The sequence below is a fragment of the Vicia villosa genome, linkage group LG2 (genome assembly GCF_029867415.1).
Source record: "Vicia villosa cultivar HV-30 ecotype Madison, WI linkage group LG2, Vvil1.0, whole genome shotgun sequence".
Taxonomy (NCBI): Eukaryota; Viridiplantae; Streptophyta; class Magnoliopsida; order Fabales; family Fabaceae; genus Vicia; species Vicia villosa.
Genome location: NC_081181.1, coordinates 160,114,519 through 160,142,451, shown reverse-complemented (window position 1 = coordinate 160,142,451; position 27,933 = coordinate 160,114,519). Strand labels below are relative to the sequence as shown.

The window sequence follows — 27,933 nt, the reverse complement described above, 5'->3', positions numbered from 1 at the left end:
TTAATAATGAAAAAAACTCAAAAAAAGTTTCAAGTTTAAATATCATAAAAAAATTAGGTTTTATAAACTAAATTATTAACTAGGTTTTGAGTTTAAAAAAATTAAATTTGTTTTAATTAAGAGTGACAAAACGGGATCCATCAAACAAATTCGTTTTGTCTGTATTTTTTACAAAACGGACTAAAAATTTATGTATTTTATTATGTTTGATCTAGTCTACCTATTTTCTATTAACTTCTATAAACGTATTATTTTACATAAAATTTATAGTTTTTAAACTTTAAGAGGCGTAGTAGTTACGAACCTGCCTTTATTTTTTTCAAAATAAATCAAAATTTTAGATTCACCCTTTTAAATATGGCATCCCTACTTCCAAGTAATTATTTTGAGTTTTTAAAATTTAATCAATAATATAGTTGACTATATTGTCCTCGTGAAAATCAATTTTAGTTAAAGAAACATGTTTTTCTTTTAAAAAGTTTCCAGCTTGGCTTTCGGTTCTGCTAATTCAACTACTTATTTTCATACCAAAAAAACTTATCTAAATATAAGAAACAGTCCAAAATTGATTTTTTAGAAATTATATTTCTTTGAAAAAAAACATGAATTAAAGAAAAGGAAAGGAGTGGGAGAAAGGTCACCTTCCTATGTTTTGCTTCAAAATTCCAATTCTATTACTTCCACATTCACACATGCATGTTTATCTACAAAATCTCAATAAATCCATTTAAATTTCCCATTCTACCCTCATTATTTCACCTATATTCCATTACCTACCCCAAACAAGTCTTCTTCCACAACTCACATGTACATGTGTATATATAAATGAAAGCCAATACAAATGATTCATATATGCATTGACTCATATTTTTTCATGTAAATTCTGAACATAACATAAACAACCTTGTAAAGGTAACATCTCATTCATTTATTGTCTTGTTTTTGTTATTAATATTATGTTTTGGTTTCAGCTCCTGTTTTTATTGATTCAGTTTCAGTCACACCTTTATGTGTTTGTTGTATGTTCTCAATGAGTTTCTTTACTTATTCAATCAAATTTTGTCTTCATCGTTTTTCTTGTTTCACATTAATGTTTTTTATCTTTGTTTTCTGTTTTCAACGAGTTTGGTCTTGATCATGATTTTAAATTGCGGTCTGCAGTATAAACAATTTTGAAATCTTTGCAAGAGTATCACAATTGCAATTTCGACAGTTCAGTTGTATTTTTCTGCAGTACAATTGTCAGCAGCGTAACCACAATCGCGACCATAATTCAAAACTATGCGTTTGATCACTGACAACAATTGAATTTCAGAAGAAAAGGTTTTGTGTTATGTTGTTTTATTGATGTGTGTTGTAAGAGGAAAGAGAATCTGTGAAGAAGCAATGTTAAGCAATCTAACCAGGTGGAATATTTTTAATTGCTTTTTCTTTTTTCTTTTTGGTTGCTGTGATGAGTTATAAAGTTTGATTCATTTCTCTTTTACTTTTTGTTTTCTTTTCTGTTTCTTCTTACAGAATTTTTAGCTAGTTTATTTTTATTGAATTGAAATAAAAATTTCATAACACTTGTGAAGTTATGAATGGTTTTGACTTTGATGTTTGAACCTGTTTCTGTAAAGTGAAAATTGGCTCTTGATTTTGTGTTATTGGAAATTGTGACCCCAAACAAATATTGAGAGAGTTTATGGAAACAATTCATAATATGTCCATAAGCTATTTTCAGCTTATTTCAATAAGTTCTTCAAGGTATAGCTTATGAAAGAAACTTATAGTTTATAGGATAATAGTTTGACTTTATTGAATAATTTTTTATAGAAATAGTTTATACATAAACACACTTATGTGATAACGCTTATGTTATAAGTATTTAATTAATCATTGAATGCCTAGTGTATTCTGATTCTTTTCTGTTCTTGTTTTCCTATTAAGGGCCATTTGGATTGACTTTTTGAACTTATTTACTGAAATAAAAAATTGCGAAACTGTTTTAGAGAGCTTATAGAAACAGGTTATATTCAAATTCATAAGTTGTTTTTAACATATTCTCATTAACTCTCCTGGTAACTTATGGAAATAACTTTTATTATATATGAAAAGTTGTTATAGAAATTCCAAACAGGACCTTAGATGAATTTCAAACTTGTTTTTCTGATTATTTCCTTGATAAATTTTAGGTGATTATAGCGTTGAATTCAATACCTGCAATAATTATTGAAGATATAAACATGAATAATACAACAGAAGAAGCTATTGAAAGTTACACACCTCATAAGGATAACTTTACTCAACAAGCATCACCAAGGAGTACACTAAGTCCAAGAAGTACTCAAAGTGACTCAATTGATTTAGCTCTTGATGGTGTTGTAGATACTTCAATTGAACAATTGTATACCAATGTTTATGAAATGAGAAGCTCTGATCAATCACCTTCAAGGGCTAGTTTTTACTCATATGGCGAAGAGTCGAGGATCGATTCTGAATTGGGTCATCTTGTTGGTGTTGACTTGGAGATTACAAAAGAAGTTGTAACAGAAAATAAAGAGGATTCCATGTCCAATGTCAATGCTATTGAGAAAGTTGTTATTTCATCAAGCACAGGGATCGGTGAAGGATCGGCCAAGTTATCTGCGAAAAGTCGAAGTTTGCATAACAAGAATGAGAAGGGAACTAGGAAAGGAAATGGATTTTACAATATGATGAGGAAGCATAGGAGGCTTGGTTTGAAAGATGGTGTTGTTGACGAGTTAGATAATCCTGACCTCGGGCCGTTCTTATTGAAGATAACGAGAGATATGATATCTTCGGGCGAGAATCCGAACAAGGCTCTTGGTTTGGCTCATAGAGCCTTGAAATCATTTGAGATATGTAATGCAGATGGTAAACCAAGTTTGGAATTGGTGATGTGTCTTCATGTTTTGGCAACAATTTATTGTAATTTAGGACAATACAATGAGGCAATACCGATTCTCGAGCGTTCGATTGATGTTCCTGTCTTAGAGGATGGCCAAGATCATGCACTAGCTAAATTTGCAGGGTGTATGCAGTTAGGTGATACTTATGCAATGATGGGAAATATTGAGAATTCTCTACTGTTTTATACAGCAGGACTTGAAATTCAAGGGCAGGTCTTAGGTGAAACCGATCCTCGATTTGGCGAGACGTGTCGGTATGTAGCTGAAGCACATGTTCAAGCACTGCAGTTTGATGAGGCTAGGAAGCTATGTCAAATAGCTCTTGATATTCACAAGGGAAATGGTTTGCCTGCTTCGTTTGAAGAAGCGGCCGATCGGAGACTAATGGGACTAATCTGTGACTCAAAAGGAGATTACGAAAGTGCTCTAGAGCATTATGTTTTGGCAAGTATGGTTATGGCGGAAAATCGTCAAGATCTGGACGTTGCGTCTGTTGATTGCAGCATAGGTGATGCTTATTTGTCATTGGCGCGATATGATGAAGCGGTTTTTTCTTATCAGAAAGCATTAACCGTTTTCAAATCAACCAAAGGAGAGAATCATCCAACAGTTGCCTCTGTTTTTGTAAGGTTAGCTGATTTATACAACAAAGTAGGAAAGTTCAAGGAATCAAAAACTTATTGCGAAAACGCGCTTCGAATTTTCGGGAAGAAAAATCCAGGAATTCCTCTAGAAGAGATTGCTAATGGTTTGATAGATGTTGCTGCAATTTATCAATCTATGAATGATTTGGAAAAGGGATTAAAGTTACTCAAAAAAGCATTGAAAATATACAACAATGTTCCTGGTCAACAAAGTACTACTGCTGGAATTGAGGCACAAATGGGAGTTATGTATTATATGTTAGGGAATTATTCTGATTCCTATAACATTTTTAAGAGTTCTGTCGCAAAATTCCGCGCTAGCGGAGAGAAAAAATCCGCATTGTTTGGAATTGCATTGAATCAAATGGGTCTTGTTTGTGTCCAAAGGTATGCTATAAATGAAGCTGCAGATTTGTTTGAAGAGGCTAGAACTATATTGGAAAAAGAGTATGGTCCTTATCATCAAGATACATTAGGAGTCTATAGCAATCTTGCAGGCACCTATGATGCAATGGGAAGGTAACATGTTCATTGACCCTTAAACATTCAGGTTTATGGAGTACTAGAAAAAATTTAGGTTTTAATTGCTAACATTTCTTGTTAATTGTAATGATTTACAGAGTGGATGATGCCATTGAAATGCTAGAATATGTAGTTGGCATGAGAGAGGAGAAGCTTGGAACGGCAAACCCTGATGTCGACGATGAGAAACGGAGGTTGGCCGAGTTGTTAAAAGAGGCCGGAAGAGCAAGAAACCGAAGGTCGAAAAGATCATTGGAAACACTTCTTGATTCAAACTCTCAGGTTATGAAAAACAACGGCATTACGGTTCTATGAAGTTGAGGCTGTATATAGAAAACAATAACAAAGTGTGAATTGTTTCCACTTTCAATAATTTTTCCTTGTTTAAGAATGTTCATTTACTCTATTATAGACTAGATGAAATTTCTATATATAAATTCATACTATTCTTTGCATAATTGAATGTATAAATGGTTGAAATACAATATACAATTTTCTAAGTAAATATATGAGTGTTATAACATCATTTTCTCTGCTGGTGCTTGGAAAATTCAGTTGCTTCTAACTATATTTGAGATGTAAGCATTTTGTTATATAGTGAAGGATCTTATGAACATGACATGACAAGCATGAATATGACACTTACTCTCTTTATCTTTCTATGCTTACATTGTAATGCAAGATTAAGAGTAAATATTTATTAAGTACTAAGTACTAACTACCATAACATAGACATACTCTCTTTATCTTTCAATTTGATTCCATCTTTTAGGTTAGTTTCTCACAGGATGAGGCACTCCTGACCTCGATATTAAAGAGGTTGCAGATTTGTACAAAACCAGATAAATTCTGTAAATATCATAAGTTTTGGGATGCATTTCATTAACTAGCTTTTATCTAGTATCCATCTCCGAAACATGCCTTCCAAAGTGGAACGGAGAAGGATCCATTGATGATTTTTTCAGAAATTAATTGGTTTGCTCTTTCGGAGTAGTGTAAGCCATCCCAAATTATATGTTGAGAAGGGTCCATACACATATTTCCATTCCCAGTTCCATTTATCAATTTTTTACTCCCACAATTTACACTGTAACCGCCAGTGTAACTACCGCAACAGAATTCCAATACATTCACGAATCCTGTCAAAAAATTTACATTGTTAACAAATCATAAATTGTTTCATCGCTAAAAATATTGATCTTAATCATATAAAGCGTTGCATTATTCCGATCACCTTGGCTCTTTGCATTGCTGATTAGTTCATATTTGGCTTTGTACATATCAACATATCTAAATCTGCCTAGTGGAAATTTACTCCTTAGTTCAAACACTTGGTACTTTAACTTCTTGTTGAATTTTTTAGCTATTTTGTTCAAAGGTTTTACGCAACCATTGGCATCTAGGTTACCCTTCTTAGGCTCATAAGGTATGTAATTGACGGGTTAGCATCCGATTGGACCAGTGTTGTGAATCCAATACACTCTTGCACCTTGGGCGTATAGTTGCTAAAACATAACATGACAAGCATTAGTTTTTGTTAGAAAAAACAACTAATACTATATGATAATGTAGTCCAGGATAAGGTTATTGTTTTAACTCCACTGCATGGAGAGTTGGATCAAGATTTCAGGTATTGACCTTTGAACTTGTTTCTCTGAAGATTGTTGAAAACCATAGGCAAGATCATTTTGTCCAATGTCAATTGTGTAAATTGCATTGGAAAAATCCTCTTGCCTTGGAAGACCACTTTTAAAAGGCTTAGAGAGATGGTTGGATAGAACCTTCATGCGAGACTTGAATAGTAAGAACTGAGAAACTTGAAGACCAAGATAGAATGGGTTATAACCATGAATGGGACGAATCGATGCGCCTCCAACTGCAAAGTTTGAAAGAGAGAGAAGAAAAGAGTACGCAGAAGTCACAAAATAAGAATCATCTTTAGAGTGACTCCACCGCCACTTATCGAGATGAGAAGAAGGGATAAAATTACTAATTACTAAGAGGATATCAGATATCAAAACCTGCTCATGATAAAAAAATTACGAGATCTTCTCCACTAAAGATCCCAGACACAAGCCTACCCATCCCACTTACCAACCTCTCTTACAGAACAATCCTTCTGATTGAGACAGAAAAAGGTTGAGGAAGCATAACTCTAAGAGGAATGTCTTTAATCTAGAGGTATTTCTCGAACTTAGTGAGCGAACCATACCCCACTTTCTTAATCATACTATCCTTAAACCAATCTGAAGGTCCTCCCTTTTGACATCAAGAAGGGACACATCTCTCAACCAAGGACACACAGAGCAAAGGCAATGGGCTCTACCTTCTAAAATATAAGAAGTGTAAATAACACCATCTCTAGCAGACAAGATATCTCTACAGACCCATGAGTCTCCAGAGAGAAACGGTCACCTCCATTTACCAAGTAGAGATCGGTTAACCAACCGAAGGTCGCGGACACCAAGGCCCCCTAACTTCTTGGACTTACAAACATCAGACCACCTAATCCAAGTGATCTTTGACACCCCCCCCCCCCCCCCCACACACACACACACCACCCCACAGAAACCTTTAAATTTTCACAATCTTCTTCCAAACCTTAACAGGCATCTATGTTTCCTTGAGTGAAGTCGCATAGTGATGAGACTAACTAATGGTTCCCACGTAGAATACAGATGTGAATTCGCCCCCTTGGGAGACCAGGATACTTAAAAGGGAGAAATCCTTATTGACAATGAAGAAAATCACAAGCTAGATCAAGGAAAACAAGATTACAATTCACCCCGATAAGACTACTTTTGGCAAAATTCACTTGAAATCCTGATATTAGCTCAAACACACGAAAAATAACCTTGATGAACCAAAGATTCTCATAGGAGGAATTCACTAAAATAATCATGTCGTCTGCATATTAGAGATGAGAGGTCATCAAATCTAAGGAGCTCACACTGAGACCAATGAAAAATTGTTGGTCCATAACTTGCTAACCAAACTTGGTCCCTCGCCACATTGTTTGATCACAAAAAATTGTTAGATGCAAATGGGTATTTAAGGTCAGGTAAAATCCTGATGAAAGTGTAATTAAGTAAGTACAAAGTTTGTCTAGTTGCTAAAGGGTTCCATGAGCAACCTGGATTTAATTATAATGAAACTTTCTCTCTTGTTGCCAAGCCTACAACTATTAGAGTTATGCTCACACTTACCATCACTTATAAGTGGGAGCTATAATAGGTTGATATCAATAATGCATTTCTCAGTGGCATTTTGCAAGAAGAGGTCTACATGATGTAGCCTCCTAGATTCACTAACTCTATTAAGTCTTTTGGCCTGCAAGTTGCACAAGGTCTTGTATGATCTCAAACAGGCCCCAAGGTCTCTAGTATGAGAAGCTTCACTAAGCCTTTTTCAAGCTTGGGTTTATTTCTGGAAAATGTAACCACTATTTGTTTGTCTACTCTCATCAAAGAACTGTCCTATATGCATTAGTTTATGTGGATGAAATCTTTATTATTGGATCACCCTCGCCTCACAATCATTATCTTATAACTAAGTTTCATCTCAAATTTGCCCTGAAAAAACTTGGTTGAGCTGAATACTTTCTTGGCATTGAAGTCACTCATCATAATCAAGGTTTTATTAAGTTGTCTCAATCAAAGTACAGTAAAAACCTCCTAACTCGTGCCCACGGGTGAAATGCTAATGGAGCTCCCACACCGATGTAGTGTGTCACCTTGACACGTCCTGACATTGCATTCAGTGTCAACAAGGCATGTCAGTTCATGGCTGGCTTCTCCTCTGACTACACATTAGGTGGATGTCAAACCAATCCTAAGGTATCTAAGTGGCAGTATCAACTTTGGATTCACCTTATTTTCCTCCAATTGCCTACACGAGTTCTCTTTGCGTGGTTACGATGGCAGTGATTAGGCATGTGGTGTGAATAATATAAGGTACATCTCTAGCTCATGTATCTTCTTTAGCCCTAACTTTGTCTCGTGGAGTTCCAAGAAGCAATCATGAGGGGGGTATTACAAATATTATTTTAGGAAGTTAGCTAGAAGTAGATTTTTGTTATTAAAAAGTTAGTTAGAGATTAGTCAAAAGTGGCTGAGGCAATTTAAGCCCAACCAACTTCAACTAATTCTATCTATATATAGTTCTTCCTCTCCTTGTAAGAGTTTGAGCTTTTGAATCAACAATCAATGAGAATGAATCAACGATTCAACTCATCTAAGCTACCTAATAACAATTCTAACGAGTACTGTTTTAGATTTTTACTTTCTGGTTTCAAAGCTATTGATGTTATAGAAATAAGAATTATATATTTAAGAAAAATCCCATGTAACTGAATGAATCTATTCTTCAAAACAAAATGAGCATGTCATGAATCTATTCTTTTGTTCAATCTCAACTTGTGTTGGAGCCGTAGTACAGTCTCATAGTACATATGTACACGGTTGGGAAACAACCTAAGAAGAATACACATCAAATAGCTGCATTCCTTGCCAAATGAAATGTGTATATATACATGAATGATGCAGAATGAGTTGCACATCATGATTCGTCCGCCTTTGGCTCGAGAATGACCGGGATCTTTTCTTTGTGATCACCTCGCAACACCTCCACAACCACCTGAATTTCAACATCAACAATTATTAAACTATCATAACAAATCAGCTTCAATTTAGATTTGTTTCCTATTTTCATTGATTTAAAATATCTAACTAATTTTTAACCAACGGTTAACTAACTTTATCTCGGGTTCTTATAACTTTGCTTAGGATACATACCTTCTCGCCAACTTCACATTGATCAAGAATTCTGTACAAATCGCTTCCATTAGTAACCTTCTTGCCATTGACAGATGTTATGATGTCTCCTAAAATGAGTCTACCATAGGCATCGCGCTTTGTCGATTGTAAGCCCTACAACAAAATAGAAATTTAACCAAATTCCTCACCCTTGAAAATTTGTAATCAAATAAATCAAGCTGAAGTATTTCAAAAATTAAGTTCCTAAAAAAACGATAAATTAAGCTTATATAAGAAATAAGCTTACAGCTTTTCCAGCTGGACCGGTGGCAGGAGCATCCAAGACAAGCACTCCACTTACTCCCAATTGCTCCACAGATTGGTCTGGAGCAAACTTGATCCCTAATATAGGTCTAGTAACCTTCCCAAACTTCACCAATTGATCAACAATGCCATTTACCTAAATATATTAAAAAAAATAAGCACATAAACTATATTTAAGAGAATTAAAAAAGGCGGTATGTTTCTACTAATCTCTACTAATCGTTATCTAAAAAACCGAACCGGACATAACATAATCAGCAGGATCTGTCATGGTTTAACTGGGATGACACTGAGTTCAAACAACTCAAATAACCAAACAGTAGACAGTGCGGGTTCACGGGTTTACGTTTCAACCGGTAGCACCGTGCGATTCGGGTTTTTACTTTTTAAAACAATGGTTTAAAGAGAGGCAAGAGTCGGGGCTCACAGTATCGACAGGAATAGAAAATCCAACACCGGAGGATGCACCAGATGGGGAGTATATAGCTGTATTTATTCCAATGAGGTTTCCAGAACTATCAAGGAGTGGCCCTCCACTGTTACCAGGATTAATTGCTGCATCGGTCTGTATAACATCTTGAATAGGACGACCAGTTGCAGCCGAACTAATTTCTCGCCGAAGTCCACTGTTTTAAGAAACATGTCATTAAAGTTTAATCGATACAGAACATGTGTAGAAATGATCAGAAAGTATCCAGCTTTCAAGTTATCCAGTATCAGAATACTAGAAAAAACATGTGTTTATGACGCACCATTCGGGGGGGGGGGGGGGGGGGGGGGGGATTATTTACCATACAAAATGGTTCGAAGTTACAAAGAAAGACGAAAGATAAGATGTTGCACAATACGGTGTTGCATAGAAATAGGTTACTGTTTTCATACCTGATAACTCCAGTTGTAAGAGTGTGGTCAAGTCCAAACTGCAAGAATCACATAATAACTTATAAAAATAGTTTACAGTTTTCAACCTGGATTTCTATCATCTCTATAGATCGGAAAACTCATAGAAGAATACACATTCACAATACAATATGCATCATCTGTTTAAAAATCTTACCGGGTTCCCAATAGCATACACTTTCTGACCAACAAGCAAGTCGGCAGATACCCCAACAGGTATAGGTCTTAGCTTGTCTTTAGGCGCATCAACACTAAGCACAGCAACGTCCTTGTCTTGGTCAAAACCAACAACTTTTGCATCATAAGTTGATTGGTCTGCAAGAGTGACCCTGCACATAACTAGCGTCTCTTTGAACAGGAGTACTTTTATTTTTTTAGTAGAAATCTACTCGGTACCATTGAACAGGAATTCTCAATTCACACCCAAAGAGACAGTGAGTTTGTAATAGCTTATTAACAGCTTATTTGAGTTTATCTTATGACCTAAGCAGTGCGCTTACAAATGTTTTAAAAGAGCTTACAAAAAAATTCTAAGACATTTCTATAAATTGTTTTTAGCTTATTTTGATAAGTTCTTCAAGCTAGCTTATAAAAACCAATTACAATAAGCTCTCCAGAATAACACCTGGAAACATTTTTAGCTTTAATGCAAAAGACTTGTAGGATAAGAACTTATGCTACAAAGGCTTAATTAAGTTGTCTACCTAAACAAATCATTATTCAATAAGAGCTTAATTAACAAAGTTGTTTACCCAAAAACATCACATGTATAATCTTGGGAAAATCAACATGGAAATTGATTCAAAAGAAGCAAAAACCTACCAACCTGAGATCAGAAGCACCCCTGATAACATGATAATTGGTGACTATATGACCATCCTTATCCCAAACAAAACCTGACCCGGATCCTTGAGGAACCTCCAACACGTCCAGAGTAAACGCATCCTGCCTAAACACAAACACACGTTAAATATATATTCAATTCGGGTGAAAAATTTTGATTTTGTAAATTGATTCAAGCTGAAATTGTGTGTCCAAATTTTGGCAAAAATTGGTTTTGATTCTATAGATTTTGTAAAACTTATTCTAGTTAAAAGTAAGTTTTTAATGTAATATGATTTCAAGGAATAATAAATATGTGCAGAAATCAAGTTTAAAAGCAAAAACTACAAAGTATAGCAAGTATAATCAATTCTAGAGGCAATCTGCAAAATCAATTTTATGTCTTCCATAGGTGAAACTAAGCATGCAATCTATAATCAAAAGCAATTGTACTAAATCAATTTTAGAATCAAACACACAGTTAAAAAAAAACAAAAGGGTCATCTAAAAATTCAATCTTTTCAACCAAAAGAATCAAACACCAACCACCTAAACACAATTACCCACATGAAGAAAACTAAAAGGGACATCACAAATTTCAATTCTTTATATCAAAAGTACAAAAAAAGACTTACTTGACAGCAAGGTTGGTTATATAGACAACAGAAGGAGTATTCTCTTGAAAGAGACGAACAGTAGCTAGTTCATCGGTCTGCAACTTCCTTGGTGTGGTTACAACAAAAGCAGAAGCTGAATCAGGATTTGAAATGAAGAGAGTGAAAGAGAGTGCAATTGAAGTACAGAAAATGAAAAGAGAATCTAAGCAGGTTTTAGGTATAGAGAGGTTTGGAAGTGAAAGTGGTTGTGTTTTGGTTGATGGGGTTTGAGGAGGAGGAGGAGGGTTTAGGAGGAAAAGGGTAGGGTGAGAAATTGAATGGGTTGGTGAATGGAAATGAAGGGATTTGGATTTGGTGATAATAGAGCGAGGAAATGAGGAAGAATGGAAGAAGAATGTGGAAATGAGTGAAGAGGAAGAAGAAGTAATGGCCATTGTTTTTTTGAGTGGAGTGAGGATGTTTCTTTGTTTGTTAAAGTAAACGTTGTTTGTGGTTCTTGCAATGTTGGATTACGTTTTCAATGTGACATGTTCTAACTGTTTGCGGACCTGGATGGCCTTTTTGGCAGGTTTGAGAAGTTCTAGGTTGTAAGCGATTTCAACCATTGATGTTCAATCAAACGGTTCAAATTATATAATAAATAAAAAATATTTAATGTGTCAATCATCATTTGTATTTATAAGATTAAACTTGAATCCGGAATATTTTTTTGTTTAATTAGGTAGGTAGGTGAGTTTAGATTTTTAAAAAAATTATGATATTAATGAAATTATAGTTTATTAATATTATAAACTAATAACCAATAATATTAGGTGATAAATATTAAAACATTAAAGTTAATAAGTAGTATATTTTTTATACATTTTATGCGAGAATTTAAGTTAACTTGATTTGGGTAACAATGAACACCATGGATCCTCTCCTTCCCTCCTTTTCTCTCCTTCACCAAAAACAAGTGTAATTAAATTAATAGTATTAAGAAAAATGATAAAAGAAATAAGAGAGAGAAAATATTAGAGAGAGATAGAGAGAAAAGTGTGAAGGAGATAGTTGGAGAGAATAAATTGAAGGAGAGGATCCAAGTCCAACAATGAACTAGAACTTAAGTTTAATTTAGATTTTAAAATTTTGCAGATATTAAAAAACATGGTTGAAAAAAGAGATTCTTCTGAATGTTACTGGTCAGATTTCATAGTGAAAACTAGTCGTGAAATCGACGAGTACTTTACACTTAAAATACTATAAGCCTATGAACTCATGCTAGCAAAAATTACCGACCAAATGCTGTAAACTAGAGTTACTAAGTGCAAAAGCTCCCTCTTGCAGCTTCTAGAAATTAAGGCAAATTTGTCTAGGTATTGCTGCAGACGTGCGTATCAATACATACACCAAATGTGCAACTAAACATGGCGTACATTCTTCTGAAAACATTTTCATCTATCAACATAAATATAAAGCTATAAAAAGTTACAAAATTTTGTCAAGAGGTCTCAATTCTCTGGGTAAGCCATCGAAATGTCCAGCATCTATGTCAGATTGGAGCATAGGTCGTTTTCCTGTTTGCCAAACAATGCCCTCGGCTAGGTGTTCTTTGCTTGGGGTGAGCATTACGAAATTGGGATCAGCTCTTTGATAACTGCATACAAGTAAAAGTGCAAATAAACAAGCAAATTTACCAACAGTTCGGAGCACAAGTTTTAAAATAAAATTGAAAGCAATTCCCATTTTTTTAATGCAGCAACACAGGTTTGGATGAGTCATGATATATTAGCAAAGAATCTATTGAATCAAAAACAAAGAAGTGCTTCCAATGAAATGAACCTGGCTTCTCTGAGACTTTCACTTTGGAGGCCAAATCCATATTGCAATTGACCGTCTGCACGATCTCTGGTGGCTGAAAAAAAAAAGGACATTCTCAGCAGGACAAACATCCAGTACGAAGATGACTCAATAGAATCACAAGTTTTGGAAGAAATGTCTCGAATTAACATATTTAACTTTGGAAATTTTCACATGAAGAGAAGTTAGGAACAATTTAACATCATAGATATTAGATCTTATATCATCGAACTTGCAGAATGAGGTAGAGTGGAACACATCGAAAATGATATTATATGGGCGATAAACAGGAAGAAAAAAAACAACATAGTGATACCCCATCCCAAAACACTCTGCATAGGTAAAACATGCTTATCCAATGTACCAAATACTAATCTTTGGTCGGGAGAACTTAGTAAGTTAGTAGTGCCCAACATAAAATATAATGAGCATTCTTTAGAAAAAAGAAATGCTCAAGGGAGAAAACATATATTCTACAAAGAATATAGGTATAACAGTTTAACACGAAGGAATAATTTAAACTTCACAAACATCGGGAAACAGGGAAGCCTTCTTCTTAGCGCCTCCCCATACAAGGACGGATGCAAAAAGATGTGAAAAATCCCACTTAAGAAAATAAGGAAACCCGAGCTCAGTCATTGGTTTGAGCAATTCTTGGTTGGACTTTACTTACATTTTGACTGAACTCCAGATTACCGGAGTCCCTTTTCCATGTGAACCAGAGGGTTTAAGACCAAAAACATAGGAAGATTGAATAGAAAAATCCCTCTAGAGATACCTGAAATGTTAAATGTGAAAGAAGGTTTCCACCATGACTTGAATGCAACAGCCATTGTTGAGCTTTTAGGTCCAACTTTTGCCTAAAAATATGAGAAATATTCAACTTTATTCTAGAGTAAATCCTATGTAATCAATCTATGACAAAACCTGCCTAGCATTACATTAATTTTTTACCTTTAGCAAGAAGTTCTTATTGGCTTGCCAGGAAGCACCTATTTGAAAAGTGGAGTCTGAGATACTGTTTGCTGCTATCGCGTCATCAACACTTCAACACAGAAAATTAGATTTACCACATTGGTACAATTGCACAGAAGTTTGAAAATCTTTAAAGTCAAAAGACTACCTTGTTTGTAACTCAAACCCAAAGTCAATGTAGTTTGTAATTCCAACAACAGAATTCTCTTCGAGGGGGTTCTTCACCTGTTCAATTCAAGTATTTGAGTTTTAAAGTACTATATATTGATATTCTGATTCAACAATAAATCAAATAGTATACTAGAATTCAAACCAAAAAAGATTGAATGAGGGTAAGCATAAAGTAATCCTGGATGGAACTCTATCTAACTGTCAAAAAAATTAAATTTAAGAGACAACTAAAATCAAATATATTTAAACATCAGAGTGTTTGTGAAAAAGATAACGAAAGACAAACGATAGCTTAAAATACAATGGGAAAAAACAGAGCAAGGGCCAGGGAAACATACCCGTCTTTGAACAACCATATGCTGATAAAATGAGGCAACAAACTGCAGATTGTTTAGAAGTCAATTCAGTAAAATCCTTCTTAAAATATTATCAGAATACCACCCGTATCAGGGAAGAAAAATAGAAATGTGCAGTTAATTAGCTAGTACTTTAAATTGCATTATATCATAGAGAAGGATGATACAATATTTAATCTTGATTAAATTGCGGTGGTTGGTAAAATGAATTTTTTTAATATAACCTATGTTTCATAAATTACAATACTTTCTACTTAGAGAAAAAACATGATGAAAATATTACCCACCAACATTTTTTCCAAAGAATAAATGTATAATATTAATCAATTTAATTATGAAGATTTACCTGGGAGCTTTTGACAAGCTCAAGACTGAAATTGAAAGACGGGCTCAGAGGGCTGCCAGATCCCACGCCGTAACCCATGGCACAGCTCCAGTTCATCAAATTTGAAAGTTTGGCATTTGCATCTAAAAAACAGCACCGCAAGGTATTATGCACATGATTGTTTTATAATATATACAAGAGAACCTTGAGTTAGTCGTACTAATATATGTTTGTTTTTTGTGACTGTTTTGGCTCATCCTTTAAGTCCAAATTCCTAAAACTGCTTGAAAACAATAATGCATTAGTTCAAGTTCTTCAATCCCCCATCCCCGCTGACAAACTCAGCCTCTATAGATTGCTTTTTTTCAGTTCATTAGTCTATCTTTAAGTTTTATATAATTGATTTGTAATAGGACCCAAACAGAAATCAAAAACTAAACTTACAACCAGAAGAGATAGCCTATGTTGATTGACTAGACTAAACTAAACTGCTTAGAAAGAAAAATGGCAATGGAATAGAGCTGTGCTCCTTGTTAGATGATAATCAATAACTGAACAATAAAAGATAAAAGCCAATTCTGAGAAAGAACCCACTTCTCTATTCAGCCCCAAATCAATTTTTAATTTCTATATACCTTTTTGTGGTTATCCCCACCCCCTATATAGTAGTGTATTCTATTGTCCTTTTTTTTTCTCCTACAACCAATACCGGCTGTACCTCTCCCCTAATTACTTATGGGTCTGTTAATATCAGTGGGCCTAACAAATGTAACCCTAAACACATGTGCAGGTTTTAGAATACACACACGAAGACCTTAAACACATGTGCAATTTTTAGAATACACATGAAGATGCATGGGCATATACCGAGCGAAAGAGACTAAAAAACATTGATGCATTAGTGTCCATTTTATGATTAAGGAAATATTAATATTTTCTGTCTCAATCTATCAAAGGTGGAATATACAACCAGCAAGGATAAGTTCAACAACATATGCACCATGTTGAAATCCAAACCATAAAAAATAATTTAAAAAGCCCAGCACTGATGTAAAACAAATCTGAAGATGTTGAAATATTTGTAAAGGAATAAAATCTGTATAGTTCTTACGGTGTGGCTCAAACTGCACCCCGGCTGTTACCCTTCCTATCTTGCTCACCAACCATGCACTTTTTGGTACTTCATCTTTCACTGCAAAGTATCACAATTACAAAGTTTATAAGCATTGTTTTTGTATGTAGATCATAAATCGATACATCAAAAAAATCCATCACAGCAATGAAAAATTTAGCAATCTTAGTAAGAACAGTTATAATCTCAAACTTTAAACACGGAGAGACTGAGCGCAAAGTAATACTCCAAATCTTCTATTGGAAGATATTCAATATAGAGTTCAAGGTAATACTCCAAACTTGTATTGAGAATTTGAGATTCATCATTAAGATATACTAGTAACATACAAAAACATCAGTTGCCATCCTATCTTAAACTTTAATGCCTATCAGCGTTGCTGTAACCAGGGGCAGGATCTAGCCCTTTTGAGAGCATTCAATTGAACCCTCTGAAATTTTGAACCCTCTGGATTTATTTATTTTTGCACTACTACTAGCCCAAGAGACCCAAAGTTTGTTTTTTTGCACCCATGAGCCAGGGTCCTGGTTCCGGCATTGTCTGTAACACCTAATACCACCAACAATAAAGAAGGACCAGATTCTGTGTTTTGAAAGAAAAAAAAAAACACTTTTTAGTCAATCATATGTTTTAAAATGTTATAATAATTTCACAAGTTCTTTTATAAAGAAAATGAAAATCTCAAAAATAAAATAGGAAGTTTCAGTGCTACTCTGGGAATTTAGAAAGCGTGGCTTTGGGGGGATCTAGAAAAAGTAAAATCATACTAGAGCTTTTTTCAATGCTTATCAATTGCATCCTAAATCTGCTCAATAAAACCGATCAATAGCACAGAACCAGGTAACTTACTGGCAAAAGGCATAAGTGTAACTCCACATGATAGATTTCCCGAACCGTATCTCAATCCCATCAGGCCATAATCTTGGGACGTTTCTCTGTATAATTGGCGAACTTTGTCAACATTGTATGTTGCTATTTGTGATGAAGTGCAAAACTACAAGAACTTAATACACGCTTCTTCCACCATCATCAAACAAAACACACCTTTTCTTCAATAGCAAAGGGAACACTCCGAAGGCCCCAAATCCATATCTGGGATAGTAAGCACACGACCTCATCCGCAAAACCCTAAACAAACAAACCAAACACAACATTGACACCACTTCAATTCAAACTGATGCAGGCAAATATCAACAGCATTATCATAACATATTCAAGTCAGAGCTTCTTACGGATCAGTTGTCGATACATAAAGGTCCATGAATGTATGAGGATCATTTACGTCACTGCACAGTAGATATCCACCAAGTTAAAACAAAATCTCAACATTCACATTCACTAAACTTTACTCGAACAAGAGGACCAAAAAAAACAAAAAAAAACAAAATAGAAGAAGATTATAGAACACCTTTGCCAGCGAAACGAAGCATTTCCATTGATGTTTTCTTCAGGCTTTTGATCAAGAGGACCTGAAACCTAAACAAAATTTGAAAAAAATTAATTCAAAAAATACACATTAATTATAAATTTAACTTTGTGATATCAGATTCAGTAATAAAATAAGAATGAATGGGGATACTGTAGCGATGATATCGACGTGAGGATCGTCGATTGGCTTAAGCATGATTCTAGTGAGGAAATGCTTCGGTTGCTGAAAGTAATCATTGAAGAGACACCTCAACGCGAGCTTCCCGAAAACGACGTCGTAAGATGATTCAAGCATTCGGTCACGTGCGGCGAGGGGAGGGAAATCGAAAAGCGGCGGAACTAGAACCACCGGCGGTGGTACTTCCGCCTCTTTCTGAAACCACTTCCACATTGTTGTCGGTTTAGGATTTTTCGAGTTTCGATATTTTGAGAAATTGAAATGGAAATGGAAATGGAAATTGAATTTGAGACGAAGATGGAGGTGAAGGGAATTCGACGTTCTCGATATGAATCGGTGGTGGTGGCGCCATTTTCGCACGCTTCACGAAGGTTTCAACTTGGATGCGCAATTACGGGAATACCCTTCTACAGCTTTTAAAAGTTTGGGTTGGGCTTTTCTTTAACGGATACTTTCAACCTTTTATTAGAGGAATTTTTTTTTTTTTTTTTTTTTTTTTTTTTTTTTTGGAAATCTTGGTATCCGGCCTTGCGACCGACTAATCCAAGAGGGACTTTAAATAAATTTGAAAATGTTTCTCATAATTTTAAAGTGTATTTTATGGCGCACTCTTTTCTTCCTAAAATATGTTTTGAGTGAGTTTTATTTCAGTTTATCTCAATTTAGTCCAAAAATAAAATGATAGTTTGGCTCATCCTCAGTGGGTACCTACAGAAATATTCATAATGGGTGAGGTAAAATACTCACTTAAATAAGCGGGTATGAATGCGGGTATGAGAACCTTAATATTCACTTTAATCCATATCCGCACAATATATATATATATATATATATATATATATATATATATATATATATATATATATATATATATATATATATATATATATATATATATATATATATATATATATATATATATATATACTTTAAATTATGAGAAAATGGGTGATGCACTGACAGTAAAAAAAAGTTTTACACTGTCAACCATCACGACCATGTATCCCAATAAATCATACTGTTATGTTTAAATTACTAAGATGACATGGCACTTTGTTGCATTTTTATTGGATGACAATGTAAAACTTTTTTACACTGTCAGTGCATGTCCATTAAACCCTTAAATTATATTATTATATTAAATTAAATGTATATCAATTTTCAAAAATACATTGATGTTAAGCTATTACATATTTAAGACAAGTGTTTGTTTATTTCATAATTCAACAATAAATTTTTTGAAAAGATTTAAATGTTTTTAAAAACTTAAAATGATATAATATTTTAGACTTGAAATATTTATTTTTTATTAGAAATGCGGGTTACGTTTATAGGTATGGGTACTTACATACCCATAGGACACGGTTACGAGTGCTAAAGTTGTTACTCAAACGAGTATGGTCTCGGGTACAAGGATTATTTCCAACCGTGGGTCTGAGGATGAATACTATAGCACCCTGCCCATTGTTATCCATAGTCAGGAGATGCACTTCCGGATTCACCCTATACGCGCCTCATGCATTAGTAATTGAGCCACATTCATTTTGAGATAAATTAATCCGGAGATACATCTCCGTATTTACCATAGACAGAATACAAAGATGTAATTCCTTGTTCACCCCATAGTAAATTCTGACATGGTTTTAGAGATACAGTGATGTAATTGACGATGTGTTATAGTTATAATATCATATTAAATCTTAGGCTTAATACCCTTTTTGGTCTCGTACCTCTACATGTGGGTTTATTTCAGTCTTCTTTCTTTATAAATGACCAATTTAATCCTCTATATTTAAAAACAACACCACGTTTATCCTTTTCGTTAGAAACAATAGTCATTGTCTAAATTCATTGCCAAATGGTGCTGACGTGTTAGATTACTGCTGAGGTGGATGAAACAAAATACAAAAACTCTAAGACTTTGGATATGCACACTTCATTTCATTTCTAAGACATACCAAAAAAAACTACCAGAGCTGCGAAGGAGAAGGGGAAAGATTGAAGCGTTATACACACAATCTCGCTGAAGACGAATCGAGGTTAGCACCTCTTTATGTTGTTTTGAATCTGATGTTAGTAACATTAGGTATTTCTAATTTATGGTGTATTCTAATTTAGGGTTTGCATGTTCTTGGTTTCTTCTGTCAATAATGCCTTTTATGATTGTTATGTTTTTTACCCTTTTGATATTTAGGGTTATCACCTACTACAATTGTGTTGTTTCTTGCCCTATTGATAAGTTGTTGTTTTAATTTGACTTAGGTTGCCATGGATGAGTATTTGTGTCTAAATATCCATCATAGTGGTGAGTTTATAGATAGTGAAAAAACTATGTATGAAGGGGGAAAATGTAATGAGCTGAAAGTAGAAGTGGATAGGTGGAGTTACTTTGAGTTGGTTGGTATACTAAAGGATAGAGGTTATACTGATGACCCTACTTTTGGTATGTTGGTGTCTAGTGATGACAAAGGTGCTTTAGAGATAGTTGACCTCTATAAGGTTCACTTGAGTGTTGATGTCTATATAAAACATCCCCTATCCCAACCAGAGTATGTTGATAGTCCTTTAGATTAAGATATAAATATGGAGGAGGAAGATATATTTATTGAGGACAATGAAACAAAGGAGATGCTTGCCAAGATTTATGAAGAAGTCATTAGGGATGATGAACAAGATGGTGAGGGTCTTAATGATGAAGGTTGATAACACGAAAATGTATCGTTTATTTGGCTCGATTTATATCAATTATTTCCCTATTTTATCTTAATTATGTTGCTTTATGTTGGTATTATGCTGGTATTTTCATTGTTTTAGGTTTTATGTTCGTTTTGAGGACTATTTGTGAAAAGGAGAAGAAATGGAGCTAAATCCACTACTATTTATGCTTAAAAGATGAAAAAGGGGTGCTGAAGTAAGAAAGGGGTGCAAAGAAGACCCAATTGTGAAAAGATGCAAGCCCAATCCACGAAGATAGAGGGAGATGCCCATCTCCAAATGGAGACCCCCGTCTCCAAATGGAGACCCCCGTCTCCAAACTGAGACCCCCGTCTCCAAAGTTGAGATGCCCATCTCCAAAGTTGGAGACCCCCGTCTCCAAAGGCCCAAAGCCCACAAATGACCACGTCACAAATGGAGACGCCCGTCTCCACCTCTCCACTATTTTCTCCACTTCTTTCTCACACAAGGCGCACGTCTCCAACCCTCCCTAAAAAAGCTCCACTTGAGACGCACGTCTCAAGTCTGTTTGCCTAGTCTTCCTGAAGAAGTGGAGACGTGCGTCTCCCAAGTCTGCGTCAGAAGGTGCTATATTCACGGAACGAAACTGCCTACGCTCAGCTATAAAAGGGGACTGATACTTCAGTTTCCAGTGTCCGAGTTTTTCAGCAAGGATCAACATTTTAGTTTTAAGCTTTCGTATTATTTTTATTCCAGTATTTTATTTCCAGCATTATATTTCCAGCAATTATTTTCTATCCCGTTCATCTTTTCTCACAACAATTTCTCCACCGGAAATTGTTGTGAACCTTTTACTGGATCTAACCTTACGTTAGATCATAGTATTTTATTTCCTTGTTTTTATAATTATTTGATCGAAGAATTTATCGAAGAACAATCCAACCGATTTGTGGTGGAGGTTCGAGTACTTGAAGATCTAAAGATTTATTTCAGATTTATATTATTCAGGTTTATTATTTACCGCCTTTATTTATATTTATTGCATGATATATTATATGCCAATTAATATGCCTAATAATATGAACCGAATTTATTTATGCATGTTTAACCATATTAATATGTCTGGCTAATTTATTTAGATGTCGGTATGTAAAGTAATTTAACCGTAGGGATCCGAAATAAATTGGCTTAATTATGTTTTATTAAATGTCACTTGTTTTTGGTTTATATGTCTAATTTAATTAGTAAGTCTTAAAACCAATAGAGCGAAAGTTTGAGGGGTTAAGACGGTCAAAGGTTAAAATCAATAGAGCGAAAGTTTGAGATCTTTAACTGGATAGTAGACATAGGACATTAGTTTTAAGGATGGCGAAAGCGTATTAAAACTAATTAGAACTTATTTATTTTCAAAAAGTGTTTTTACACCCGCGCGGGATGGCGAAAGCGTACGTTAGGGATATTAGCATGTTCCGAGTCAACAGAGCGAGAGTTTGAGATTAGGAGATTTAAGTAGATAACGACTTCATAAAACAAGCATTTTATTAACTATGTTGTTTTCAAAAAGCGTTTCTAAATCTGGTGGGATGGCGAAAGCGTACATTAAGAGTTAGGATCGTAGTCTGAATCAATAGAGCGAGAGTTTGAGAGGAGGACTTTTAAATAACATAGTTAGTAAAGATCTTTGATTTAATTAGAATCTGGCCAGTGGAACTTCGGATCACCTAAGTTAGATAAAATACATACTGATATCCGTTTATTATTATATTTTACCTATATTTAAGATTTTAGTTTCCCCATTTATAAAAAAACCCCAAATATCATTAGCCTTAGCTTTACATAGTAACTTTAGATAACGGTAGGTCGATTTATAGTCCCTGTGGATTCGATATCTTTTAAAACTACACGACACGACTGTGCACTTGCAGTTATCCCGACTAATAGACACGCAAAGTCGCGATCAAGTTTTTGGCGCCGTTGCCGGGGACTATTCAAGTCGATATCGTAACTCGCTGTTACACCGTAGAGACTAAGGCACTTTTTTTTTCTTTCTTTCTTTTCATTTACTACTATGTATCACCCAAACTTTTTCTATAACCCCCACTCCCAGTATTTCGAGGAATCACCTGGATCCTATAAATCCGATATCGAAATACTATTGGAGAATTTCAATGCTGCGCCACCAATTCATTCTCACCCAAATTACCTCTGCAACTCCAAATCTCAACATTTCGAGGAACCACAAGAAACCTACAATCCAAACCTCGAAACATTAATTGGGGATTACAATTCGACACTAGCTTATCCTCAACCGAATTCCCTTTACAATCACCAATCCCAACATTTTGAGGAACCACAAGAATTTTATTCCAACCAAACCTATCCTCAACCGAATTTCCTCTACGATCACCACAACCAATATTTTGAGGAGTCACCAGAATCCCGTAAATCTGACCTCGAAATAATAATGGAAAATTTTAATGAAACATCTATGATGACAAGGAACTTTGTGGAAATACAAAATGCGATGCTTACCTACTTCGAGGAACCACAAGATTCCTATAATTCTAACCTCGAAGCATTAATAGAGGATTCCAATGCAACGCAAAATTATCATCAACCAGATTTCCTCTACGATCACCATGCCCAACATTTTGAGGAGTCTAAAGATTATCCTAAATCCAACCTCGAAATCATAATGGAGGAATTCATTGAAGCACAAACTCTCTCTAGGCTAGAATCTATGATGACGAAGCACTTTGAGGAAACAAAAAATGCAACGCTAGCTCCCTTTGAAGAACCTCAAGAATCCCATAATTTTAGCTTTGAAACATCAATGGAGGATCTCGACGAGACGCTAACTCACTCTAGATTAGAAGCCATGATGGAGAACTTTGTAGAGACACAAACCGTCCAAAACCAAGAGTTTATCAAACAAAGTCTTCAAAACAATGAAACCCTTAGGCAACTGACCACTATGGTTGAGTCCCTCGCAACTCACAACATGGCATTAGAAACTCAAATCTCCCAACTTGAACAAAAGTCGCTAGGACACTTACTTGAGGAGTATATGGAAACAACCATTAGTGAAGAACAAATTGAAATTCCTGAGGAGAGTGATAATGAGATTGAGGAGAGTGATTATGAGATTGAGAAGAGTGATGATGTGGTTGAGAAGAGTTCTAGTGAGAAAAGAGTGGAGATTGACAAAAATCCACCAACACAAACTGAAAGGGAGGTTGTAGAAGAGGTAGAGAGGGAAGCACCTATTATTATTCCTTTTCCCTATACCCCACCGATTTCTTTCCCGCAAAGTTTTATGGAAGCTAAGGTAGACTCCAAATCCATAATGTATGTGAAGGTATCAGAAAATATCAACACTAATGCACCCTTATTTGAAGTCTTGCATAAAAAGAGAAATTTAGACGACCATGAAACTAAGGATATCATTAGTGATAAGAGGGTAAGGTTAATCTTTGAGGTGGTGGATAATATCACTAAGCCCGAACTTGAAAAGCTGATACTTAGGATCGATCCAGAACCGCCACCACGATTTCAAAAGAATGAACCACCCCACAGAAGAAAGAAAAGAAAAGGTGAGGGATATGTGAGATGGCTTGATAAGTGGCCATGGAAAACGAGGTTTGCTAAAAGTTCAACCAAGGAGTCATTCTCGAGAGAACCACCTTGAGTGCTTGCACTCTTAAACCGTCGAGCTATCGACGTTAAACAAAGCGCTGCGTGGGAGGCAACCCACGAGTTTTCAGTTTAATGTTTTTCTTTTATTGTTTGAATTTGCAGAAAATAAAAGTATGGATCGCTTGTCACGTCTCAACCATATCTAGGCGAAAAATCTATAGACGATCGTCTCAAAGATGAGCAGGTCTCCACGCGCATTCCTACGAGTGTTGCTGCTGGTGGTGACACAATTGATGAGTATGATAGGAGAAGGTATTTCCTCCGGACGCGGAGTGGATTTGGTCGTGATGGAACGCCGGTAGCATCCATATAGGTTCTGTCTTTTCTTCTCCACCTTAGATCGAAACATTGAGGACAATGTTTGGTTTAAGTGTGGGGGAGAAGCTTTACCGCTTTCATTTATTGCTTTATTGTTTTCTAGTTATGTTGTCAAGTCTTTATATATGATTTTCTGTTGTTTATCAAATTTCCCCAAAATTTGAAAAATTTCAACCTCCATCAAAAATTTGAATTTTGACGCATGGCATACACACTCTGAAAGTATAGAGGTTGTCACACTTTAGGCATTGTTAGAAAAACTTGGAGATGTTTTAACAACATCGATACCGTCCTGACACCCTAAACCCCCTAATTATGTGATATCAATTTGAGTACCCATTATGCCGAGACCTTAGGCTCAAGTTTTCAAAGTAGCTCTTAAGTAGTTTATATTAGCAGTCGACACCATCTTAAGCACAAACTACGTAGGGAGTCGATGAATATAAGTGAATGATCCTGTTTTTAATAGATAAATGATTTGATTGAAAAAAAATAACCCTCTAAGTTAGGTGACCCTCACCCGGTCATTTAGCCCAACGGTTGTTACGCATATAAGGATTTAATAATTAGCACCCACTGTTGGTTGGCCTAGAGGTCACTGGTACTGGGCTTGGTAGGGTGGACTACGGTCCGATCCCCCGCAACCGCTGTTGGGAAAGATGGGGCTTCGCCATTTAAAAAAAACCAGAACCCCGTGCTAAAGAAAAGAAAAGGATCATAGTCGCTAACCGATTTCCCTACTATGTGCGTGTACGGATAACGGGCTTAATGTGATTGCGCTTGAATGAAAAGAGTGAAAGGAAAAACGAGAGATATAGGTTGAGTTATAATGGCATAATTCGAATTGGTTTGTATAAGGAGGGAGTTTTTGAACATTGTGTCGTTACGGTATCCTTGGTGTTGATATCTATTACCTATCGATGTAACATTTGCCTAACATAAATATGATTAGGAGTCGTGTCATGCCCTTGTCTCGAAACTTGCTTAATCATTTTCTTTTTACCGTGTGGTTGATTGCTTGAGGACAAGCAATGGTTTAAGTGTGGGGGTATTTGATAACACGAAAATGTATCGTTTATTTGGCTCGATTTATATCAATTATTTCCCTATTTTATCTTAATTATGTTGCTTTATGTTGGTATTATGCTGGTATTTTCATTGTTTTAGGTTTTATGTTCGTTTTGAGGACTATTTGTGAAAAGGAGAAGAAATGGAGCTAAATCCACTACTATTTATGCTTAAAAGATGAAAAAGGGGTGCTGAAGTAAGAAAGGGGTGCAAAGAAGACCCAATTGTGAAAAGATGCAAGCCCAATCCACGAAGATAGAGGGAGATGCCCATCTCCAAATGGAGACCCCCGTCTCCAAATGGAGACCCCCGTCTCCAAACTGAGACCCCCGTCTCCAAAGTTGAGATGCCCATCTCCAAAGTTGGAGACCCCCGTCTCCAAAGGCCCAAAGCCCACAAATGACCACGTCACAAATGGAGACGCCCGTCTCCACCTCTCCACTATTTTCTCCACTTCTTTCTCACACAAGGCGCACGTCTCCAACCCTCCCTAAAAAAGCTCCACTTGAGACGCACGTCTCAAGTCTGTTTGCCTAGTCTTCCTGAAGAAGTGGAGACGTGCGTCTCCCAAGTCTGCGTCAGAAGGTGCTATATTCACGGAACGAAACTGCCTACGCTCAGCTATAAAAGGGGACTGATACTTCAGTTTCCAGTGTCCGAGTTTTTCAGCAAGGATCAACATTTTAGTTTTAAGCTTTCGTATTATTTTTATTCCAGTATTTTATTTCCAGCATTATATTTCCAGCAATTATTTTCTATCCCGTTCATCTTTTCTCACAACAATTTCTCCACCGGAAATTGTTGTGAACCTTTTACTGGATCTAACCTTACGTTAGATCATAGTATTTTATTTCCTTGTTTTTATAATTATTTGATCGAAGAATTTATCGAAGAACAATCCAACCGATTTGTGGTGGAGGTTCGAGTACTTGAAGATCTAAAGATTTATTTCAGATTTATATTATTCAGGTTTATTATTTACCGCCTTTATTTATATTTATTGCATGATATATTATATGCCAATTAATATGCCTAATAATATGAACCGAATTTATTTATGCATGTTTAACCATATTAATATGTCTGGCTAATTTATTTAGATGTCGGTATGTAAAGTAATTTAACCGTAGGGATTCGAAATAAATTGGCTTAATTATGTTTTATTAAATGTCACTTGTTTTTGGTTTATATGTCTAATTTAATTAGTAAGTCTTAAAACCAATAGAGCGAAAGTTTGAGGGGTTAAGACGGTCAAAGGTTAAAATCAATAGAGCGAAAGTTTGAGATCTTTAACTGGATAGTAGACATAGGACATTAGTTTTAAGGATGGCGAAAGCGTATTAAAACTAATTAGAACTTATTTATTTTCAAAAAGTGTTTTTACACCCGCGCGGGATGGCGAAAGCGTACGTTAGGGATATTAGCATGTTCCGAGTCAACAGAGCGAGAGTTTGAGATTAGGAGATTTAAGTAGATAACGACTTCATAAAACAAGCATTTTATTAACTATGTTGTTTTCAAAAAGCGTTTCTAAATCTGGTGGGATGGCGAAAGCGTACATTAAGAGTTAGGATCGTAGTCTGAATCAATAGAGCGAGAGTTTGAGAGGAGGACTTTTAAATAACATAGTTAGTAAAGATCTTTGATTTAATTAGAATCTGGCCAATGGAACTTCGGATCACCTAAGTTAGATAAAATACATACTGATATCCGTTTATTATTATATTTTACCTATATTTAAGATTTTAGTTTCCCCATTTATAAAAAAACCCCAAATATCATTAGCCTTAGCTTTACATAGTAACTTTAGATAACGGTAGGTCGATTTATAGTCCCTGTGGATTCGATATCTTTTAAAACTACACGACACGACTGTGCACTTGCAGTTATCCCGACTAATAGACACGCAAAGTCGCGATCAAAGGTGAGGGACTGAATGTAGTTGGTGGTCGGAGTGGTGAGGGTCTTAATGATGAAGGTGGGGGAGTGAATGTAGTTGGCGGTTAGAGTGTTGATGCTCTTAATGATGAAGGTGGGGGACTGAATGTAGTTGGTGGTCAGGGTGTTGATGCTCTTAATGATGAAGGTGAGGTGTATAATGGGAAAGATACAAGCTCTGATGATAGTGATGATGAGACTTATAATTATGATAGTGCCTTGGAAGTTATAATTATGATAGTGACTTATAATTATTCAAGTGATGATGATTTTGATCTGAGTGAAAATTATGATGAAGAACCAGTTGAACACCTACTTGAATATGAGGGAAATCA

At 35.4% G+C, this 27,933-nt stretch overlaps 3 protein-coding genes and 1 pseudogene across 7 annotated transcripts; 1 reads left to right on the top strand and 3 right to left on the bottom strand.

Moving 5' to 3' along the window:
• Nucleotides 1-718: 718 nt before the first annotated feature.
• LOC131652740 (protein KINESIN LIGHT CHAIN-RELATED 2-like) lies at nt 719-4,614 on the top strand. 4 transcript variants are annotated; one of them, XM_058922692.1, is made up of 4 exons: nt 719-912; nt 1,235-1,406; nt 2,178-4,078; nt 4,180-4,614. In XM_058922692.1, the coding sequence occupies exons 3-4, from the start codon at nt 2,229-2,231 to the stop codon at nt 4,394-4,396; spliced, it is 2,067 nt and encodes a 688-aa protein (XP_058778675.1). In that variant the 5' UTR covers nt 719-912; nt 1,235-1,406; nt 2,178-2,228; the 3' UTR covers nt 4,397-4,614. The 4 variants fall into 4 exon arrangements, with proteins under 4 accessions (XP_058778675.1, XP_058778672.1, XP_058778674.1 ...); XM_058922689.1 differs by having other exon boundaries at nt 1,162-1,406; XM_058922691.1 differs by lacking the exon at nt 1,235-1,406.
• A 364-nt stretch (nt 4,615-4,978) lies between these two features.
• On the bottom strand, nt 4,979-6,694 carry LOC131650457 (GDSL esterase/lipase At5g14450-like; annotated as a pseudogene).
• Nucleotides 6,695-8,426: 1,732 nt separating this feature from the next.
• On the bottom strand, nt 8,427-12,025 carry LOC131652739 (protease Do-like 1, chloroplastic). The gene is made up of 8 exons (XM_058922688.1): nt 11,517-12,025; nt 10,886-11,008; nt 10,217-10,388; nt 10,042-10,079; nt 9,587-9,785; nt 9,143-9,295; nt 8,875-9,009; nt 8,427-8,716 (listed from the first exon to the last, which is right to left on the bottom strand). Exons 1-8 carry the CDS (start codon nt 11,930-11,932, stop codon nt 8,639-8,641), a joined length of 1,314 nt encoding a protein of 437 aa, XP_058778671.1. The 5' UTR covers nt 11,933-12,025; the 3' UTR covers nt 8,427-8,638.
• A 626-nt stretch (nt 12,026-12,651) lies between these two features.
• LOC131647256 (uncharacterized) lies at nt 12,652-18,269 on the bottom strand. Of its 2 annotated transcripts, none has more exons than XM_058917165.1 (13): nt 17,876-18,269; nt 17,705-17,772; nt 17,529-17,582; nt 17,341-17,424; nt 17,146-17,231; nt 16,276-16,356; nt 15,186-15,307; nt 14,822-14,863; nt 14,461-14,537; nt 14,292-14,382; nt 14,116-14,197; nt 13,320-13,392; nt 12,652-13,134 (listed from the first exon to the last, which is right to left on the bottom strand). In XM_058917165.1, the coding sequence occupies exons 1-13, from the start codon at nt 18,113-18,115 to the stop codon at nt 12,966-12,968; spliced, it is 1,269 nt and encodes a 422-aa protein (XP_058773148.1). In that variant the 5' UTR covers nt 18,116-18,269; the 3' UTR covers nt 12,652-12,965. The 2 variants fall into 2 exon arrangements, with proteins under 2 accessions (XP_058773148.1, XP_058773149.1); XM_058917166.1 differs by having other exon boundaries at nt 16,276-16,350.
• Nucleotides 18,270-27,933: the final 9,664 nt, after the last annotated feature.

Coding starts and splice junctions, on each gene's coding strand:
- LOC131652740 (XM_058922691.1), top strand. CDS start 2,229: ATGAATAATACAACAGAAGAAGCTATTGAAAGTTACACACCTCATAAG. Junction 4,079..4,179: donor ACCTATGATGCAATGGGAAG/GTAACATGTTCA, acceptor AATGATTTACAG/AGTGGATGATGCCATTGAAA.
- LOC131652739 (XM_058922688.1), bottom strand. CDS start 11,932: ATGGCCATTACTTCTTCTTCCTCTTCACTCATTTCCACATTCTTCTTC. Junction 10,080..10,216: donor TGTATGCTATTGGGAACCCG/GTAAGATTTTTA, acceptor TGATTCTTGCAG/TTTGGACTTGACCACACTCT. Junction 8,717..8,874: donor AATGTGAAGTTGGCGAGAAG/GTATGTATCCTA, acceptor GTTGAAATTCAG/GTGGTTGTGGAGGTGTTGCG.
- LOC131647256 (XM_058917165.1), bottom strand. CDS start 18,115: ATGTGGAAGTGGTTTCAGAAAGAGGCGGAAGTACCACCGCCGGTGGTT. Junction 17,425..17,528: donor TATGTATCGACAACTGATCC/GTAAGAAGCTCT, acceptor TTGTTTGTTTAG/GGTTTTGCGGATGAGGTCGT. Junction 13,393..14,115: donor TTTCACATTTAACATTTCAG/GTATCTCTAGAG, acceptor TTTTTTTTTCAG/CCACCAGAGATCGTGCAGAC.